The 20,953-nt window shown below is 39.9% G+C and overlaps 1 protein-coding gene across 1 annotated transcript in view; it reads left to right on the top strand.

Moving 5' to 3' along the window:
- LOC105380846 (acyl-CoA:lysophosphatidylglycerol acyltransferase 1) overlaps positions 1 to 8,014 on the top strand; it is a 202,736-nt gene extending 194,722 nt beyond the window's left edge. Inside the window, exon 5 of the mRNA XM_048627140.1 lies at positions 7,967 to 8,014. Within this exon, the coding sequence (XP_048483097.1) occupies positions 7,967 to 7,999 (33 nt within the window). The 3' untranslated portion in view covers positions 8,000 to 8,014. The remainder of the gene's footprint in view (positions 1 to 7,966) is intronic.
- Positions 8,015 to 20,953: the final 12,939 nt, after the last annotated feature.

Below are 20,953 nucleotides of genomic sequence, written 5' to 3'. Positions count from 1 at the left end.
AGAGCGAGTAGTCCGAACAGGATTTACGATTTTCTCTGGCGGTGCGTCAATAGTGGTGGGCAAGTTGGTTTTGTCGGTTAGTATGTAGGCCGGCTTAAGGCGGTCTACTGATACTGTGACATGTTTGCCCTTGATTAGTAATTTATAAACCTTGTCTCCTCTTTCAATAACTTCATGGGGTCCGGTGTATGCAGGTTGCAGTGAGCCTCGCAATGCATCGTCTCTCAGGAAAACATGAGTCGAAGTGGCGAGATCCTTGTATACAAAAATTTTACCATGACCGTGACGTGAAGTTGGTACAGGTTGCAGCTTCTCGGCAAAAGAGCGTAGGCGGGCTAATAATTCTGTCATATCAGTACTACTGTCTACGCTATGACCAAAGAACTGACCTGGAAGTCTTAATGGCTCGCCGTAAAGAAGTTCGGCGGAGGAGGCTTGCAGATCTTCTTTAAAAGCACTCCTTATACCTAGTAAGACTAGTGGAAGAGATTCGGACCAGGTAGAGTTGCTGTGACACATTATGGCGGCTTTAAGTTGTCGGTGGAATCTTTCCACTAGACCGTTGCACGCCGGGTGATAGGCAGTCGTCCTCCGATGTTTGAAACCAGCTAGAATGGACAAATGGTGGAAGAGGGACGATTCAAATTGCCGGCCGCGGTCGGTAACTACACTCGCGAGCAACCAAATCGACTCAAGCCTTCACGGCGCACATATACATTGATTTTCCTAAAACGATAAATGGTAAATATAAAAGTGATATGTCATTCGAAAGCTGAAGAATTAGGCTTTCAATTAAGATCAATACCATAAAAAAAAACTAAGCGCAGATTTAATGACGCATTTTAATTGCCCGTCAGTGTTAATTACCTCATTAGGAATCCACGCCTTGCGCTACCTGATCCCGCTATAAAACCTTTCCACATCCGGTGTACCTTATCAGTCGCTTGTTGCAAGTTGACCGGTACACATCTCGTTGCATTGTATTCCTTGTTTTCGCAAACCCATGGATACCACACCAGAAGAAGCTGCTCAAGTTGTTGCCTTGCTGCAACAAGGGTTAAGTCAGCGAGCAGTCGCTGCCCAGCTCCACTTGAGCCAGTCTGCTGTATCCCGAGTATACAGACGGTTCCAAGAGACTGGTGCCTTCAATCGAAGACCAAGAACGGGCCGCCACCGCTGCACTTCAGAGAGAGACGACCGCTTCATTGTCTCAACCTCGCTGCGCAATCGACACCTTACGGGCGTTGATGTGCAGCAAGAACTGAGACGTGTACGACAAGTGGCTGTCAGCGAGTGGACAGTGAGAAGACGCTTGAAGGAAGCCAACTTGACACCAAAAAGACCTGCATCAGGCCCCAAATTGACTGCAGGCCACCGACAAGCGCGTCTTCAGTTTGCTCGAGAGCATCTCGATTGGAGCATTGCGCAATGGCGGTCGGTCCTGTTTACTGATGAGTGCAGAGTGTGTCTGCATGGCAGTGACAGGAGAGGCCGGGTCTACCGGCGTCCGGGGGAACGATTTGCCCAATGTTGTTTCGCTGAAACAGTAGCATATGGCGGCGGTTCCTGCATGATGTGGGCTGGTATTTCTCTAGAGGGAAAAACCGCACTTGTTTTCGTGCCTGGAGGCGGCCGAGGAGGCGGGTTAACAGCTGATCGGTACATCACCGACATTCTACTCGGTCATGTTGTGCCCTATGCAGAATTTGTCGGTGAAGACTTCGTGCTAATGCACGACAATGCCCGCTGCCACACGGCACGAGTCAGTCGGCAGTTTCTGAGAGAGAAGGAATTGCGCACGATGGACTGGCCTGCGCTCAGTCCTGACCTGAATCCCATCGAACACTTATGGGACGAGCTCAAAAGAAGAGTTCGGGCCAGGAATCCAGTCCCTGCAAGCGTGGACGAGCTGAAGACAGCTTTATTAGAGGAGTGGGACGGCATTCCTCAGGAAACTGTCAAAAAGTTGATAAGGTCTATGAGAAACAGGCTGCAGGCTGTAATTAGGGCAAGAGGGGGCAATACAAAGTATTGATTTAAATAAATAAATTTTTATCTTAACATTTTTTGTTTAATTTGTATAATACGATACCCATACCCTTTTTTCCTAAATTCCCGTTTTTCCTACAATTGCGTTCAGACATCATTTATTTCAAAAATGATGAATGGATTTCAATAATAATGATATCAAATTAAAGCTGACATCTTAAGCTTTTAAATGACATATCATTTTTATTATTTCTATTCATAATTTTACTTGTATTAATGTATGTTTGCGCCGTCAAGGCTTGAGTCGATTTGGTTGCTCGCGAGTGTATATCTGTCGGACAACCAAATCGAGCTATCCAGCCAGATACTAACGCCTTGGCCACCGTTTCTGCAGTCATATCCTCAATAGGAATGACCTCTGGCCAACGTGTGAACCGGTCAACAGCTGTCAAGCAGTAACGGTAACCACTTGACATTGGTAAAGGTCCAATCAGGTCGATATGCACGAACTTGAAACGTGCAGGAGGTAAGTTGTACGTACCTAACGGGGAATACACGTGTCGATTGACTTTAGCGCGCTGACAAGATTGACAAGCTTGTGACCAATCTCGACAGTCTTTGCGCATGCCTGGCCAAACGTAGCGTTGTGCCACTAACTTGGCACTAGCGTTTGCACCAGGATGGCTAAGAGAATGGAGACTGTCGAAGATTTGCTTACGCAAAGGCTCGGGTATGAACGGTCGTGGCGTCGGAGTACTGACATCGCAGTACAACTCCAAACGACTGCCAGGTATGTTCATTTTCCGTAGACGAAGTGATGATGATGCATCGTCTAGGAAGAGAGCTAGCTCTTGGTCAGAAGCTTGAGCTTGCGCTATAGCTTCGTCATCGACGGTGGTAGCCTGCAATTCACTAACGCGAGACAGTGTGTCGGCCACAACATTGTCCTTGCCGGCAATATACTGTATGTCCGTAGTGAATTGCGAGATGTAGTCTAGGTGACGGTACTGACGGGGCGAACAGTTAGTTTTCCTCTCACGGAATGCGTAACAAATCGGCTTGTGGTCAGTAAACACGGTGAAATGGCGGGCCTCCAGCATATGACGAAAATATTTAATTCCTTCGTATATAGCTAAAAGCTCACGATCGTACGGTGAGTACTTTTGCTGCGAAGAACTAAATTTCCGTGAGAAGAAAGCTAACGGCTGCCATGTGTCGTCCTTGTATTGCTGTAAAACAGCACCCATTGCCACGTCAGATGCATCGGTGATCAATGCGAGTTTGGCCTGACAATCTGGGTGAGCCAGCAATGTTGCACTGCAGAGGTTGGACTTGCAGTCCTCGAATGCTTGCAGTGAATCTCCTGTCAAGTTAACAGGGTGGGAAGCTTTAACTGAGCCCGTGAGCAAGGCATTCAGAGGAGCTTGTGTTGCAGCAGCTTGGGGCATAAATCTGCGGTAAAAATTGATCATGCCCAAAAATCTCCGGAGCTCTCGAACTGTGGTGGGCACAGGGAAGTTTTTGATGGCCTCTACCTTGGTATCCAACGGCTTCGTTCCTGCTGTGGAGATTTGGTAGCCAAGAAAGGTAACCTCAGACTTACCAAAAACACATTTGGACGTGTTGACAAGGATGCCGTATTCCTTCATTCTCGTGAAGAGTTGTCGGAGATGACTCTCGTGCTCTACCTCGTCTCTAGAAAACACCAGAAAATCATCGAGATAACAGTAGCAGAAGTAGAGTCCGCGAGTCATCTCATCCACGAAACGTTGGAAAGTTTGGCCGGCATTCCTTAGACCGAACGTCATGAAAGGAAATTCGAACATTCCGAACGGGGTGGTAATATCGGTCTTCGGAATATCGTCCACGCTGACAGGGATCTGGTTATAGGCCTTGACCAAATCAATGGTAGAGAAGACTCTACAACCAGATATGCTGTGGGAAAAATCGTGAATATGCCTTACCGGATATTTGTCGGGTATAGTTCGAGCGTTGAGAGCTCGGTAATCACCGCATGGCCTCCAACCATTGTCCTTCTTAGGCGCCAGATGTAGAGGTGACGACCAAGAACTCTCAGATGGCCGGGCAGTACCGCTGGCCAACATCTCCTCGAACTCCTGCTTAGCAATCTTCAGCTTGTCTGGAGCTAACCTGCGAGGGGATGAGGAAACAGGGGGACCAGGTGTAGTACGAATGTGGTGTACAGTATTGTGTAGTGTCGTACGTGTCGTGCCAGATGGTCGAGTAATTTCCGGGAATTCAGCGAGAAGTTTGTGGAAACGCGTGTCACCAGTCGAGACCTTAACTGAAGATATACTAGTACATGTTAAGTCTAAAGAACCAACAGTTGACAAAGAAGTGGTGTTATCAATAAGGCGCTGATTGCGACAATCTACAATTAAATTATAGAACGACAGAAAGTCTACACCTATAATTGGTTTAGTCACATCAGCCACTATAAAACGCCACGGATAGTCTCTACGTAGTCCTAGGTTCAGGTTCAGTTGAGCAAACCCATAGGTATCGATGGTGGTACCGTTAGCTGCGCACAACTGGTAGTTGGTCTTCGCACGCCGTTCACGCAGGGCAGATCGAGGGAAAACGCATAGATCGCTTCCAGTGTCCACAAGAAATTGTGCTTTCGATCTGCGATCTGTAACGAACAGGCGACCGGTGGAGCTGGGACAATCGTTCGTCGCCATCACTGATTGCCCAGGGAGTTTTCCGCCTTGTAGTCGCATGGGCGGATGCAGGTCTTCGCCCTGCTGCCGAACTTGCCGTGGTACCAGCAAAGGGGATGCTTCCGGTAGCTGGATTGCGACCTCTCCCTTGACCGAGCAGAATGACGAGTCTGTGCATGATTGTTCCTTGATCTGGAACGCGATCTGTGCGATTGCATGCTGAGTGCTCTTACTTGCTGGGTAAGTTCGGCTATTTGCTTAGCCATTTGGTCCATGGAGCTGCCGGGTGAAGTGTGGTGGGAAGTCGAAGCTACTTGCGGTGACGGTGGAACAACTTCATGGATCCTGTCCGCCAGGTCAGCAAGCGTCTCGAGTGAAGCGGTGGGTTGCGAAGCGAGGATGGTCTGGATGCTACTCGGTAGTCGGCTCGTCCAGATGCCAGACAGGAACTCTTCGGGTAAGCCGGGTCCAGCTAAGTTGCGAAGGTGCCGTAGAAAATGTGATGGCTTTCTGTCACCGATCTCCTCTCTATCCAGAAGTCTCTGCAGCTTCTTGGCCTTGGACTGAGACAAGGTACGTATGAGCTCAGTCTTCAGCTTCTCATACTTATCAGTAGCCGGTGGGTTCAAGACGAGCTCCTCCACAAGATCTGCGTACTGAGGTTCAAGGTTGCTGAGGATGTGGTAAAATTTTGTCTCATCACTGGTGATCCTCGACAAGTTGAACTGCGCCTCCATAAGCGCAAACCATATTGCAGGCTTCTCCGGCGAAAACTGTGGCGATTTTACGCCGACTCGAAAAATATCGTGACGTGCGTCAGTGGAAACGGGATTTTTCGAACCGCCTTCTCGAACGCCGCCGGATTCTGCGTCATCATTGGACATTGTGCTTGATGTGTTTTCCTCGGGGTCACCAGTTATAGGCGGGGTGAGTGCGTAGTGTTAGCAGGAGTAGGTATTAAATGCAAACACTTACAGTTCAGTCCAGGTTTGTATATTGAACAAGCACACACAAAGTCTATATAATTTAGAAGGAGAATGCACAAGCCAACAACACAGCAGAGGGGTAAAGTTATAGCACTTAGGTATAAAGCGTAAGCTAGTAATTAAGCAAGCTAGGTATACAGCGGAAAGATCGCGTAAACATTAGCAGTAGCGGGCTAGCGTAAAGCGGCACAGGCTTCGCGTCGGAGTTGAGATTTCGACTGGCGGCGCACGGGCCGCGGAGGGCGCGCGAGGTTGCGCAGGCGCGCGGGGCAGGGAACCTGCCTCCGGACCGGTATCAGCGGCCGCTCGACTTGACCAACAAATAACCTACGGATAAAATATTTTGTGCGTTCTCGATGTATCACGACAATTTATCCGTCGGGCACGATACGTTTGGTGTTATATGATTGTGTGATGTATATGAACTTAGAATTAATGTTAGTAGGTATTGTTAGTGTATTTAATAATAACAACTATACTAAATTAAACTTGCATAAATATTAACTAGTGTGTAAGATGTATATATTGTAAATATTATACGTAATACAATGTAGGTATAAGTGTAGGTATATACGGTACAGTGTAAATAGATAAGAATAAGTGAAATACAATATGTACCTAAACAATGAATGAAAATACAATTCAGTTCAACTGAAAATACAGTGAATGTATAAATGTAGGTAATAAAATCGGGAAGATACCTACAGGTGGAACGAAATACGTTATTAGCACGTGTTTGGCAAAAGAAGGAAAAAAATTCTAGGAAAAAAAAATATTTGAGGGTAGTTTTAAATTTTTTTCAATTTCATTTTACGCATTTTGCCGAGCTAGGGGGTTTCAAAGGGGATCAAAAATTTGCTCAGATTTTGCCTACGACGCACGGTTTTCGAGATATTTATCATTTTTTAAAATTAGAGTTCTTGCATGCTGAAATCATAAGCCCTCTAGTCTTTCGAGGACATAATAAAAAATTCACACGTGTTTTGCTTTTGGGAATAAATTATCTCGATTCACTATGTTTCTCAGTGCTAACCGATGGCTATACTTGGTGGGCTATCTGCTCCTCGCTTTTTATTCTCGGCATGATAGACATCACATCAAAAACAAACTTACTTTGAAAAATGAAAAGTAAAAATCAGAATAAAAAAGATAATAATAATAATTGTGTGCGTGTACTTACATTATTCCACTTCTGAAGTATAATAAAATCCACTTGCTCACTGATTATAATATTTATTTCAACAATTTCACTCGAAATACACCACAAGACTGAGCCCGTTGCAAACGGTCTCGTCGCTTATATAGTAATTTTACATTCCAATCCAGTGTTACCAACGGTCTAATACAAAACGTACCCATTTAATTTTATTAAGTATTAGTATTATAAATATACAATTTCCTTTAAATTTGCGTTTGTTTTAAATGGGTAATTTAATAATTTATATTAAATATAGGAAACCTTACAGTATGGATAAAGCGAACTGCTGCTACGGGCACACTTTGTAGACAGAACTGACCTATCTAAAGCTACATTTACATCATCGTCCATCTCTTCGACGATTTTAATAATTACAAGCAGGGGACACCCGTCCGGCTGCGGCTAAATAAAGTCATTCCACTGCAAAGAACTGTCTCGCCTATGTCCTTTACACTCTGTTGGTAGTCTGTGGTATACATAGATTTATAACACAGACCAGAAACAGGGTTGCTCTAGATTGACGAAGAAAATGCAATGATATAAATAAATAAATAATAATAAATAATAAATATGTGGGGACATCTCACACACGGCCATCCGACCCCAAGCTAGGCATAGCCTGTGTTATGGGTATCGGACAGCTGATATATCTACACAAATACATAGATAGATAAATAGTTATTAAATATAAATATCAACACCCAAGACCCGAGTACAAATATCTGTCTTTAAACAAATATCTGCCCCAGCCGGGAATCGAACCCGGGACCTTCGGCATAGCAGTCAGGGCCACTAACGACTACGCCATTCGACCGTCAATAAAGTCACGGTATAGCGCAGCTGATGGCATACTCCCAGTTCCGACCGTATGAAGGATGTTGCAAGAGTGATATGAAAAAGTTTAGAAGATATTTAGAACATTTCATTATACATTGTCTGTCGGAGGTCACAGTAAAAGTTGTTCAGAATGCTCTCCTGTGTTATCCTTTCGGCTTTCGATACCACTTTTGTTTCATCCTGCATACTCTTAGATCCTTGGATAGATAGATTGAGGTCCTGCCCGCGGCCTTTTCATTGAATTTATTACTGATTTGTTTATTTGTCCATTTCAGGTAAGTAAGCTGAGTGCTGTTATGTTTTTGTAATCCAGCTATGGGTAAGTGAAAATTCAGTTAAAACGTTTTATTTATTATTGCCAATGGAATTTTTATTTTATCGTTCAAGTCCATACTTTTCAACAAGTTTTACATTTTAGTTAGACCTTTATGAAAAATCAGTATAGTGCAGTTTTTGCAACAGTAAAACTAATTTAGCAGGAAAATGTTAAGTCAAAAATATTCAAAATAACAATCCAGTGCACCCTGGAAACACCCCGATGGAAACATTCACAAATACTTTAATTTTAAAAACACCGTATTTTTTAGGTTAGAAATATCCAACTGGCATTACGCATAATATTTCCAGCATACCAGTATGACACAAAACAACGAGTGCTCGAAATGGTATAACTCGTGTAAACTCCGTGCGTCATTCTACGGGCAGAAACTTAGACTAACAATACGAACAAGATGGTTTGTCACTTACAAAAACAAAGCAAAGAACTGTCCGCATATTGTTTACTGTCAAACCGTTTTAAGTTCAACCTAATGACAACCATGAGAGGTACCAATGAATAAAGTCACAAATGTTCTCTTCGAACTATTTAGAAATAAGAGCTCAGTGGTGAAAGAGAGTTGTTATTTGTCCAGCCGTGTCTTTTGTACTGACACTCCATCTAGGTCGTATTAAATATCGTAGGGCAGAAAACTCGACGTACGCGTACCGCCTTTGTTCGCTACGGAACCCCAACGGAACCCGCCGGAACCTTTTCAGCCGTCTCCCTAATGATGTTCCACACAACCGCATGTGTGGCGAAAATGCAACTTTTTCCACTACACGGAAAATTGAATACTCACTGCTCTTTTGCGCATTTTTTTTCTAGCGGTGTATGCGTTGTGCCAGTATTACCTATGTGAATGTAGATGATTTTTGTTGTTGAATGATTAGTATTGTTAACAAGGCTAGTGACCATAGTTTATGGAATCAATATAAATATACTAGCTGTTCCCGCGAGCTTCGCTTCGCCTTAAACAGTTTTCCCGTGGGAATTCCGGGATAAGTAGTCTATATTCTTTCTCAGGGTCTAGACCATATTTATACCAAATTTCATTCAAATCCTTCCAGTAGTTTTGGCGTGAAAGAGTAACAGACAGACAGACAGACACAGTTACTTTCACATTTATAATATTATATAAAGTTAGGAAGGATTAGGATTAAATGCTCAGATAGTTAGGTATACGAGGTATCTGTATCAATTCAGTACACTATCATTGGCTACATTTAACTAAACAATGAAAAAAATACCTTCATTTAAAATTAACAAAACGAAAATTTTAGGACACCGAATAATAATATCCTGATTTGAATATTCTGTGACTCCCACCAGATTACCGTATTCTGAGAACCAAACGGACCCCAACTCAAACTGATCCAACTCCAGCCGTGCGACACGGAAGGGTTGACTCTCATATCGATGGGTTAATTTTCACAACTTATTTGCATCGAGTCAAAAGAGCTCTGGCCCTCTAGGATGACATCTGCATATAAATCGTCGGTAATTTCGCTCTGTGACAACCCTAAGGCGTTAGACAAATGTTTACTGTCAGGGACCGTATTCTGGTGACTGTAGTTAAGAGTTATACGAACTGGCTGGCATTGACAACATAAGGACACTCTATTTTTGTCTAGCAAGCTTGTTTTAGAGCAAATTACAGTAAAAAAAGAATTTGACACAAAAAATATTACATTTATTGTATCTAGCGATATAATTAAGTGTCAGGTAACCTTATTGTACTGCATTGTAATGTTTCCTACCTAGGTTTTTGTACCCACATAAATACCTATTTTTAAAGTTTTTGTGTATAAATTACCTAGTTATAAATTACAAATTTGCCTTAAAAATCATATGGAATTTTCGGTATATAAAAGCAACCTTTGTTTTCGTGTGTTAAATCGACGTCTGTATCACTTGAATCCCCAGAATAGTCACCCAGCCCAGCTAGATTTCGTCAGATAAATGAAGAATCTCATATTGTTTTGCTTTAGGGCACTCTTGATTTGTGTTTTACGAGTTAATTGAAATTTCGGGAGTGTTTTTATGGTTTGAAACTGAAGAGAGGGTTAGTTTGGGATCTGTGATTGCGCCCTTTCACCCCCAGGGATGATATTTGATGCATTTTGATATATGATAATCCGTTTTACAATCACGCTCATAGACATTTTCCACTGATTGCGATTTTTACATAAATCACACTGGTAGTTTAATGAATAAATTTGCATAATTATACCTATCTCAATTTCATGTTTTGGTTCACATGCAAGTCAATATTTAAGTAAGTTTTAGCAATAGTAGTAAAATTTGTTATTGCTCGTTTCACCGATTGAGTATAGGTACACCATACAAATGTACAATACTTCAAATCTCAATCTTTACTATCAAATCATGAAAAGCTTTGGTCGATAATAGGTTTAGACAAAACCCATCTATGCTGTATAAATAAGAATGCATAGCTTTAGGTTCATGTACCAGCTACATTTATAACTACTTCAAACAACGGTTTCAAACTGAGCTAGACCCCAACTTATACAACTACTTGTAAAACGTAGTTGAAGCTTACGCAACAAACATAGTTAATTCAATTCCGTTAATCTAACAACGTCCCAACACGACATGAATACCTCGGGGTAGGAACTTTGTATCACTAAGCTTAACGACATATTGTGCCATAATGAATAGTTCACAAGTCTACGGGAGCCCCCAATTACTGCGACAAGGTTCCTCGTCTGCGGCCGTCAAATCACCTGCCAGAGCAATTAGAACTTAGTCCAAGTAAAGTTATACTAATTGCTTGCGTGTACGAGTGTAGCTACATTTTATCTGTAGTAATGGGGGCGAAAGTTGTATTTTCTTTCACGTAGTTTGACGCGTGTTTCTAAAGGACACATTTCTTTGATGTTTTTTCTCCTGGAGCTCTCTCTCCGCCTGTGATTTTTCTTTGAAGACGCTGCGTCTGTCAATTACCGTATTGAGTTAATGTAATAGGATGTGAGTTATTGATAAAAGTGAGTAATGTGAAAACGTGCTCAAACAAGACTTTAACTACCTGTTCGTTATTTATTAAAATGGATCTTAAATAGCCAAGTTAGGTTCTTATCAATTTATTTCGTGACAAACTACCGTAGAATAGAATAGAATAGAATAGAATATATCTTTATTGAACACCACAAATTAAAATATAAAAAAGAGAACTTATAAACTAGGAACAATGAACAATAGGCGACCTTATCGCTTAGAGCGATCTCTTACAGGTAACCTTAAACATAAAGAAATAAAAGTAAAGAAAATTTGAGGGCGGTGTACCTACTACCTAACTACTTATATTATAGCTAAATAAACCATACATACCGTACCTACATACCAACTTTTTTCAACAAAATATCTTCACGTTTAAGCTTCTTTTGCTTTCTTTTCTTAACGAGCAATTCTGCAACACCCTGTATATTATCAAAACTCTATGCCACTACGAATAATTAAACACTGAACAATCGTCCCTAAAGCGCGCGATAAAAATCCTTGCGACTGAAGCAACCCTGTAATTACTGAGCACCAAGGTACCAAGATTACAGGGCGAGAGAACTACCGTCGATAGCCTTTGTACTCACAAATGGCGGAAATTTTATCAGTGATCGACCGATATCATTATCAACCTTGAATGTATTCGACATCCAAATGCAGCTGCAAAGTTGTATCAAAATATTTTTTCACGAATTTTCACAAGTTGTAGACCAAAAGTGAACAGAGTGAACCCCTTTTGGCTTCTTATCCATCTTTCAATATCCTCTAAAGGTGAAAACGAACATGAACTTCCACATAATATATACTTACTTACTGTAAAAAAAAAGAATTAGAACACAAAAGCTTGTGTTCTAATTCTTTTTTTTTATATATAAGCATACCAACCTGATGAATTTTATTTTCTTTACGAATTAAATTTTGTTTGTTTAATTATGTTTTTTCATGTTTCGGGTCCATCACTTGTAAATTTCCATTCTAGTCAATTATCGTTAAAAACGAGTCATGCTCATTACAGATTATCAGCTTGGATTGGTTCTTTGTGGTTATCCTCACTATTTAAATGTTCATTAAGTATTCGGTCGGTTTTGCATCAGTAATAATATAATAAATGTGGGGACATCTCACACACGGCCATCCAACCCTAAGCTAGGCAAAGCCTGTATTATGGGTATGGACAGCTGATATACCTAGACAAATACATAGATATATACATATCCTAACTAATATTATAAATGCGAAAGTAACTGTGTCTGTCTGTCTGTCTGTCTGTCTGTCTGTCTGTCTGTCTGTTACTCTTTCACGCCAAAACTACTGAACGGATTTGAATGAAATTTGGTATACATACGGTCTAGACCCTGGGAAAGAACATAGGCTACTTTTTATCCCGGAATTCCCACGGGAAAAACCTTTTTAAGGCGAAGCGAAGCGCGCGGGAACAGCTAGTTAAATATAAATATCAACACCCAAGACAGTACAAAGTACAGATATCCGAGTACAAATATCCGTCTTTAAACAAATATCTGCCCCAGCCGGGAATCGAACCCGGGACCTTTAGCTTAGCAGTCAGGGTCACTAACCACTACACCAGTCGGTCGTCAAATCAGTCATCACTTCACAGAAGCGTGGTGGCGTAACGCGTAAGATTTCGGCTCTTAATCATGAGGCCGTAGGTTCAAGTCCTATATACTTACCAATGATTTTTTATATACTTCAAATTATACCACGTACTATTATGGTGAAAGATAGCATCGTGAGGAAATCTGCACATAGAGGACATTTAGATTCTACATGTGTGATTTCTAGATTCTAGTGTACCTAAAGAGCATTTTACTCATTGCAAAGCGGCAAAACGGCTATATAGCGACCTATCATAAACATACGGTCGCACGGTTATAGTATTATTATTTTCGAAATTTAAACAAAAATACTTACATAAAAAATATTTTTATATAGTCAAAATAAAATGTTATAGAATAAACGTTGGAAAAAAATAAAGTATGGCTAGTTACTCAAACACGTATTATTTTCCGATCACAATTTTAAAAAACGGTGCATAATGAGGGTCATTTGCATATCATATAATAATTTTAAGCCCGCGCTAGTTATGCTCGTAAATTGCAATGATTTCCATTACAATAACTCAAGCAAACCGAAGTAGATAATCATCTAAAAACCAAAGTTAAATGCGGTAATCAACACCGCTTCAGATATATTATGATAAAAATGCACTTGTATCTTTTTGCTGCTGGTTCAAACACTATTTCGGTATACTTAGTAGAAGGTACTACCGAAAATCCTAGTTTATATAAAATTATTTAGGTACAAAAATATGGTCCCCAGGGTCAAAATTTCAAATAAGTTACTTCATACGAAATAATAAAATTCTACTAAAAGAAAATAATATAAATTCAGCGAAACTTAAAAACCTCTAACTCCGTTTTCGATTTCAGTGATTGAATATAAAAATAAAATGCTTACTCATATTTATGTGCTGTAAGTCATTATTTTTCTATCTCTCCACAAAGTATCATACAGGGCGCCCCATAATGGCACCGCAGCAGCCTACCCACTGTTGCGGTAAAACAATAAAATCCTAAGCCAAATGTCGTGATTAGAGGCGACGGAACTTTTGTGACAAGGTCGTGTTGGTTGTTTTCACATTTTCGGATATTCCCAACTGATCATAGAAAAGTTTTTAAAATCATAACGCTCGAATATTTGGATCAGTTCGCTTGAGAGCTCTGTGGCATAAGGTTTCAAGCTTCAATCGGACTCTACAGCCACAGAAAAACCTCGAACAGGTCTCAAACCTCTTCCCAATAAATAAAATGACGCTGCAACAATCATCTGATCAAGATGTCGTGGCCAATGATGATATTTTTATAATTTCGACAGCACAAGAGCTAGACCTATGTTACATATATTATAGCGGGCATTACAAAGAAATGACGATTTAAACTTTGATGCTTTTGGTATAAAAAAATAACCACACCTATTTATAGGGCCATTACTTTCGCATTAACTTCAAAAACGAAGTAGCAGAAAGAACCAGCGAGCAGCTAATTAATGTATCACATCACATTAGCAGGAGCGGTGATCGGACGGGACGACCGCAAAGCCGAGATTATGTAAATAATATGAAAATCAGGGGCTTGTCGGGCCCACGGCTACAACAGTTGGGAACAACAGTTGGGGTGACAAGTCCGTTTGTTGCCGGCCTAATATTTCAGCTGACGTTTTTTAACCCCCCCCCCCCCTCTCCTTCCACGGGTTTAAGCGTCTGGCTGATGAAGTGGCGGTAATGGATTGTTCCGTCATTTCAATATTAGCGTTGTATGAGCCTGTTTCATCGATTTTTGGATTAAAATATATTTTCGTCAAATAATACTTTAGGTATTAAGGACTTCCATTGCATATGTTGTTCTTAATATATACTTTGATTTTTACCTAAGCACTTTTTTTAATATATTAATTCCTAGCATAAAACATTTTACCATTTACATAACAAGAACAAGGGATACACTGGAAACACTGCATCATAAAAAAAAAACTTAGAAGACATAGTTAATAACTGGCTGGATAGAAAAAGTATCGGAAGAATGGAGCAAATCCGAAAATAATGATGCGGGCACTGATTGCAATTTCAAACGACATCCCCCTGTATATAGATTTTACAATCAGCTCGGTACAGCGCGACTAACTAATGTGTCGAGTGTTGCAAATTGGAACTCCAATTGTCATAACGGGCTACGAACGGGTTTCGACGATTATTTTTGATTCTTGTTGTAATTACTTGTTACTAGTTAGTCAGTTTCGGGTTTTTAATGGAAACTGTCAATGTGATACCTAAAACTAGTACTCGTAATAACATACTCAATTAGTTTAATATTTTAATGGTTTGTGTGTTTTTTTTTTCTTAAGACAAATTTGCCATACAGGCTACAGTAAAATTTAACTTTAGTTTACTATGTAGATATTGTGATATAATGATCGTATTTTTATTAATAATATAAAAAATGTGAACACTAGCGCCACAACAAATTCTATTGAGTCCATTGATCAGCTAAACAAAGGGAGATTTAATGAACAATCTGTTTAGCATTTCCTTTGAAAGTTTTTTTAATATTATTTATTATTGTTTGAACCTATCATTTGCACTTGTAGTCGCAGGATCAAAGAGGAAACGATATTGCAGAGTTAATCATACAAAGAGTCTGATATTAACTATGCGAGAAGATAATTACAGGGCTAGCAAATTAAAAAATGCGTCGGAAATGTTATACCATGTTATCGACACTCGTATTATAATTAAATGAAGTTTAATCGTAGGTAGTAATGTTTACTTGCATAAAAGCTATAATAATAATATTTTTGTTTTTTGATCCTACACGTACAGATTCATAAAAATAAATACGCACCATAATTATGGAATTATAATAAAAAATGCCTAGCATATAAATGTAGGCGCTATAAAATATAAAAAAAAATTGTCATCATCTTAGCGGAAACACTAGATCTGGACTAGCCTTTATCCCCGTAGTGTAATTATGAGCCATTCTATCAGTCGCTGACTACCCACCGTGTGTCGGGTGTGTTGGGCTAGTTTCATAACATGACCCAGTTACCTTCATCTAAATATCCATATTAAAGAAGATAATACTCGTAGATTGCCTGGGAAATCTAGACTTATGATCGCGATTAAGCTGATTCACTCGCAACAGCTAATAGGGGGAAGGGGTATGGGGTAAGGGGGAAATTTTACAGGGGTATCTCTAAATAATTACCCCGGCGCCGTTTGGGCAATAAATATTACTTATGCCGCAATTTCGCCTGTTCATATTACTTGGTTTTTCGTGGTCTAAGCGAAAAAGTGGCGTTGGGCGAAAGGTATTCTTGTTTACTTTTGTATGTTTCTTCGGTTAAACTTTATGAACGAATTAAGGTTTTTCGGTAAAGAAACTGAATATTTTCTTTTATAGTATAGGTAGGTCTCGTGTAAGCCTGGATTTAGTCCAATGATTTTTATGAAACCTCTGGACTATAGCCAGTCTTACGCAAAACTATCTTTAGTCTTGGTTTTAAGTGACTTGCACCAAAATCACAAATATATATAATATATAATTCATAATTTAATTTGGATTGACGTTTCTTAAATCGAGTTTTGACTCTCAGGAGGACTTGCAGGAAACATTTAAATGTATTTAAAAATATGTATCTAATCTAATCTTTAGTCTACGTTTTGTAATAAAGGGGTTACAGTTTAAAGTCGCGTATCGCCCAATTTTAGACCACAGAATGATAGTCTTAATGTCTTCTTTGTTGGCAATCGGATTGCCTCGCTTCCCTTACGTTGCATTATGAATGAGTGATATTCTGGCCGCCATGTTCTTTCTTTACAGTTAATTGAATCTGCACTAAATGAGTGCGGAATTTGTAATTTTGATACGTAAAAATGCTATGAATGCTGGGTGGAATGTTGTCAGGGTACTTTACGTCGCCAAGTCAATATACCCGAGCTATACTGTGTGATGTGTATATCTGTGTGGTGATGACGATGATAGTAACTTTATGTATGTATGTAATGTATTTATTTAGGTATCGTATATTTATATTGTATAGGTATATATTAATATTTCGGTTAAGTACACAATATAGACCATCTTCTATCATAAAAGCCTTAAGCACTACCAATCACTTTTTCAACATCATTTCATAATAATAATGATAATACTGCGGCCGCTACACGGGTTCTCTATCGACGTTGATAAACCCATTTTATGCGCGTTCTACCAATAACAGCCCCGTATTTATGGCGAATCACGGTATAGTGTTGTTTGTCTACGTTGATAAGGAACCCATGTAGCGACCGCTGAGCTTATTTTATTATGACACTAATTTTGAAATGGCGGAAAAAAGAGTGTTCTTTTTTACTTTCGTAGAGTAGGTATTTATTTTATGAAACAGCTGATAAATTGCATTGTGCAATGTATTATAAACAAAGACATTGAAAGTAAAAGAAAGTAGTGAGAAATTAAAATCTTAAAAGTAAGGGCTGTAAAATAAATAAAAACATACTTAGTAACTATTTTTTACCTATAATATTAAAACTTCGACCGATAGACTGAAACTATGTAAACCCACGCACCCAATCATTGCACTATAAGTGTGTTCGCTCTAAAACCCCATTAACGCAGGCTGTATAATTTAAATGAAAGCGGCAGAGTGATTGAACAGCCAATGAGTGGCCGTTATCTGCCCGGCGCACTCGCACTGTGCAACCCGGGCACTGGATATTGACATTTATACAATACAAATACTACACTATTGCTACTACAATATTACTCTATATAAATTTACTTACTTACTTATAGTCCTGTTACTCCCCTGTGGAGCTTAGGGCTACAGACATTCTTCGCCACGCTTCCCTATCTTGAGCCGCCTCCTTCACTTGGGCCTACGATAGACCTGCCCTCTTCATATATCTATATAAATTTAATACACAATACTTTAACCAAGAATAAAAGTTACAAAAACCAAAAACTCAAAATAAAACAGTGCAAGGCGGCGTCATTGCTTGTAGCAATCTCTACCAGCCAAGCTTCGGACTTATCCATCTTAAGGGTGCCCGCACAGAATCGACTTTTTCTACGACAGATAATCGGGCCGACTGTCTTTTTTATTTACATATACTTACTATTTCTGACCGACTTTTTGTAGGATGTGTGTGTTGCACTATTGCAATCAGCGGGTCGACCAACCCGCACTAGGCCAGCGTGGTGGACTAGGCCTAAACCGTTCCTTCATTGCAAGGAGACCCGTGCCCCTAGCAGTGGGGACGTGATGGGTCGTGATGAAGTGGACTTAATCGTAAAAGATAAAGATAAGATAAAAAGTATTTTTTACCAGTCAAATTGCAGGACAAGACTTTGCAGAAGAAGTGATATAATGAGCCGTTTAGAACCGAACAACCTGCCCGTTAGCGAGTGGCGACGACGACGGATCAAACGTAGCGTGGGACGGCCTATAGTCCTCTGACGACCCTTTTGAAATAAACATAATTTGAACTTACATAATACCATGCGACGATAGTTATTAGAGCTAAGTATATTATTATTTGTTAGTTTTTGAAGTTATTTGTTTACGGCGTTTTTTCCATCCCAAGCAACAGCCAGCGGCGAGTGAAAAGGCGCGTTTTGGCGAGCATTTCATTTGTATGGTAATGTTTTGTCGAACTGTTGTCGTACAAATATCCGGAGCGAGTGCAAAAGTTATTTATTATACGATGCGTTCGTTTGCATGCCGATGCGCGGCGGCACTCGCGTTGTCTGTTTCAAATATGACTTTTTAACCGATTTCGAAAAAGGAGGTGGTTCTTAATTTGTTTGTATTTATGTTTTTTGTTATTTTTTTGTGTGCCCCACGATATTTTTTTTAAATTATGGTCTGAATTTGATATTTATTAATCATATTCATCTGAGCATGTCGGTGACAAGTACTGGATATGGTGTAGGGTTTGTGGTGAAAGGATCAGCCTGTCAGAATAGCGCCACGCGTCAGTTACTGATAGCACAGGGCGCACTGGTTGTTTAAAGTAAAGCTAAGACGTTATTCGTGAAGGCACCTATCCTGTCGTTTAAATAATAAATGCCCTGTGGCAGGAACAAAAAGGAAATGGATTATTTTTTCTTGTTTGTATTTAAAATAATATATGTTGTAAAGCAAATTTTTGCATAAAAATATTGATAGCTTAAGACAATTTTCCTGAAGCGACTATAGCTATTGCCGCTACTATATTTTCCAAAGTTATTAAGGCCTCTACACACCAAAGCCGCTGACCCGGCGGCTCAGGCCGCCGGCTCAACCCGCCGGCCTCATTTTGTACAATCATGCCTCATTTTGTACTATGTTAACCCGTCGGCACTAGGCCGCCGGGCTATGCCGCCGGGTCAGCGGCTTTGGTGTGTAGAGGCCTTTATAGTAACCAGTACATTTACTTGCGATCACAATGTCAAATATTGTACTATCATTGCCTCAATCAAGTCTTTTTCACCAATGCCTCGTTTTTTAAGTTTAAGAAATACCTTTATTGATATTTTTTGAATAAAATTCATTGTCGGTAACGCGAGTACCCCAGTTTCTACATGTTGTATTGCGATGCGAAAATTGGGACGAACGTTAACTATCGTATATCGGTTCGGGAGTGTTTGTGCTATTCGATTTTACGTGAATTTTAGTTGTAAACTCGGATAACTTAGTTGTTTGTGCACTCGAAATATTTTGTTTGGGCACCATCTACATATTCATTCGAAGAGCAATGTTGGAATAGCATGATTTTGGGGCTAAAATAACGGTGGCATTAATGTGTATTTGTTTCATTGTAACCTAATTTATCTACTTCCTTTGTATTGTTTGTTAGAACTAGGACAAAATTAAGAATGTGTAGTATCGTCAATATCGTCATGAGTGTAGAATAACATCTCACAGTAAGTATTAATTTTAAACGCTAGAATAACGAGCTATAAACGAATCAATCAAAAATTTCAAATTAAGAACGGTAGCGCTAAAATGGCGTTTTCGTTCGAAAACGCGTTTACCTCTAATCTAACAGTGGCGCGAACGGGCGGATAAAATGAATATTCTTTTGATCCATTCCGCGGCCGGCGGCGGCGGCGGCGGCGGGCGTGAAACGCACAAAAAGAGGATTTACTCGCGAGCCTATGACAATGAACCGCCGTCAAAGAGGTGTATTATTGCCTCTATTGTGGGCTTCATATTAAATTACTCACGAAAGTTGGACACACAGAAAGCTTTATAGTAAGTGTTGATGAAATCTACCGTCCACTACCATGTTTCTGCCAATAATAGCGTCTGCCAGACAGTGATGAACATCTTCAAAAAAGTTTTATTTAAATTGAATTGGTGAAAGAACGTTTATAACAAACATATTACTATGGCAGCTGCGGTTTTAGGCCATGAATAATATTAAAATGTTTTTTTTTTTCAGGAAATGTTTTTGTAGTTTGTTTCTACCTATGTATTGAAACAACACTCAACAGCCTTTTAACAATTTAACAGCGGCATATAAGTGCTGAATCGCTGCCTCATATAGCGCTTTTGAATTGGTAAAGCGCTTAAAATTTCGCACGTAGAATTGCGCTAGGGTGGAGCCAAAGCTTGCCCCAATTCTAGCGATTCCATCAAAGACACAGCAAAAAGAAAAACCTTTGTGTGTTGCATTGTATGTGCTCAGTGAAACTGGGCCTCTTGCTGATGGAAATACGTTCCAAACACTGCACGGTTGTAAATGTGCTTGAGGTTTTTAATTGAATGCCCTTTTAATTTGTGTGCACTGTGAAATTCGGTTCAGCTCTGAACTTGGATTTAACTTCACTAATAGATTTGGTAGTCTGGATAACTTCCTGTACATTTAGCACATATATTATGACTATAATATATAGTCTGATTTAACTTGCAGCAATGACTTTTCTGTACAAAAAGAGCTTGATACTGGAAACCTTTTAATACACTTCCCCACGTGTCCCAAAGTACCGAAAAAAAACTTTTCCGAGGCAATATCTGGTGCCTACAAGCTATCCTGGTCTTTCAACAAATTGGCTGGAACTGTAGAATTTTAAACCTTAACCCAAAGGTCTTAAGGTCGTTAATAAAGGCGGTTTACCCTTCTGCAATCACGTTTGTTGACACCATCAATGTTTGCCGGGCAGGCTGGAGATCGGCTAATACACTTCAATTGCGATTCTCGACCGTATCCACCTGAAAATAACCTTTAATTTTGCACGTAGAATGTAATGTTTCAGTCAAAAGAGATGCAAAGTCGAACTGAAATAATTTTGTAATTTTTCGCAGGATGCGACCGGTTTTTGATTAAGTTGCCTTTTGAATATGCTTCAGCCAATATTGGTAA

This window comes from Plutella xylostella, chromosome 18 (assembly GCF_932276165.1).
Source record: "Plutella xylostella chromosome 18, ilPluXylo3.1, whole genome shotgun sequence".
Taxonomy (NCBI): Eukaryota; Metazoa; Arthropoda; class Insecta; order Lepidoptera; family Plutellidae; genus Plutella; species Plutella xylostella.
The sequence above is the reverse complement of the archived record's forward strand: the minus strand, read 5'-3'. Positions and strand labels throughout refer to the sequence as shown.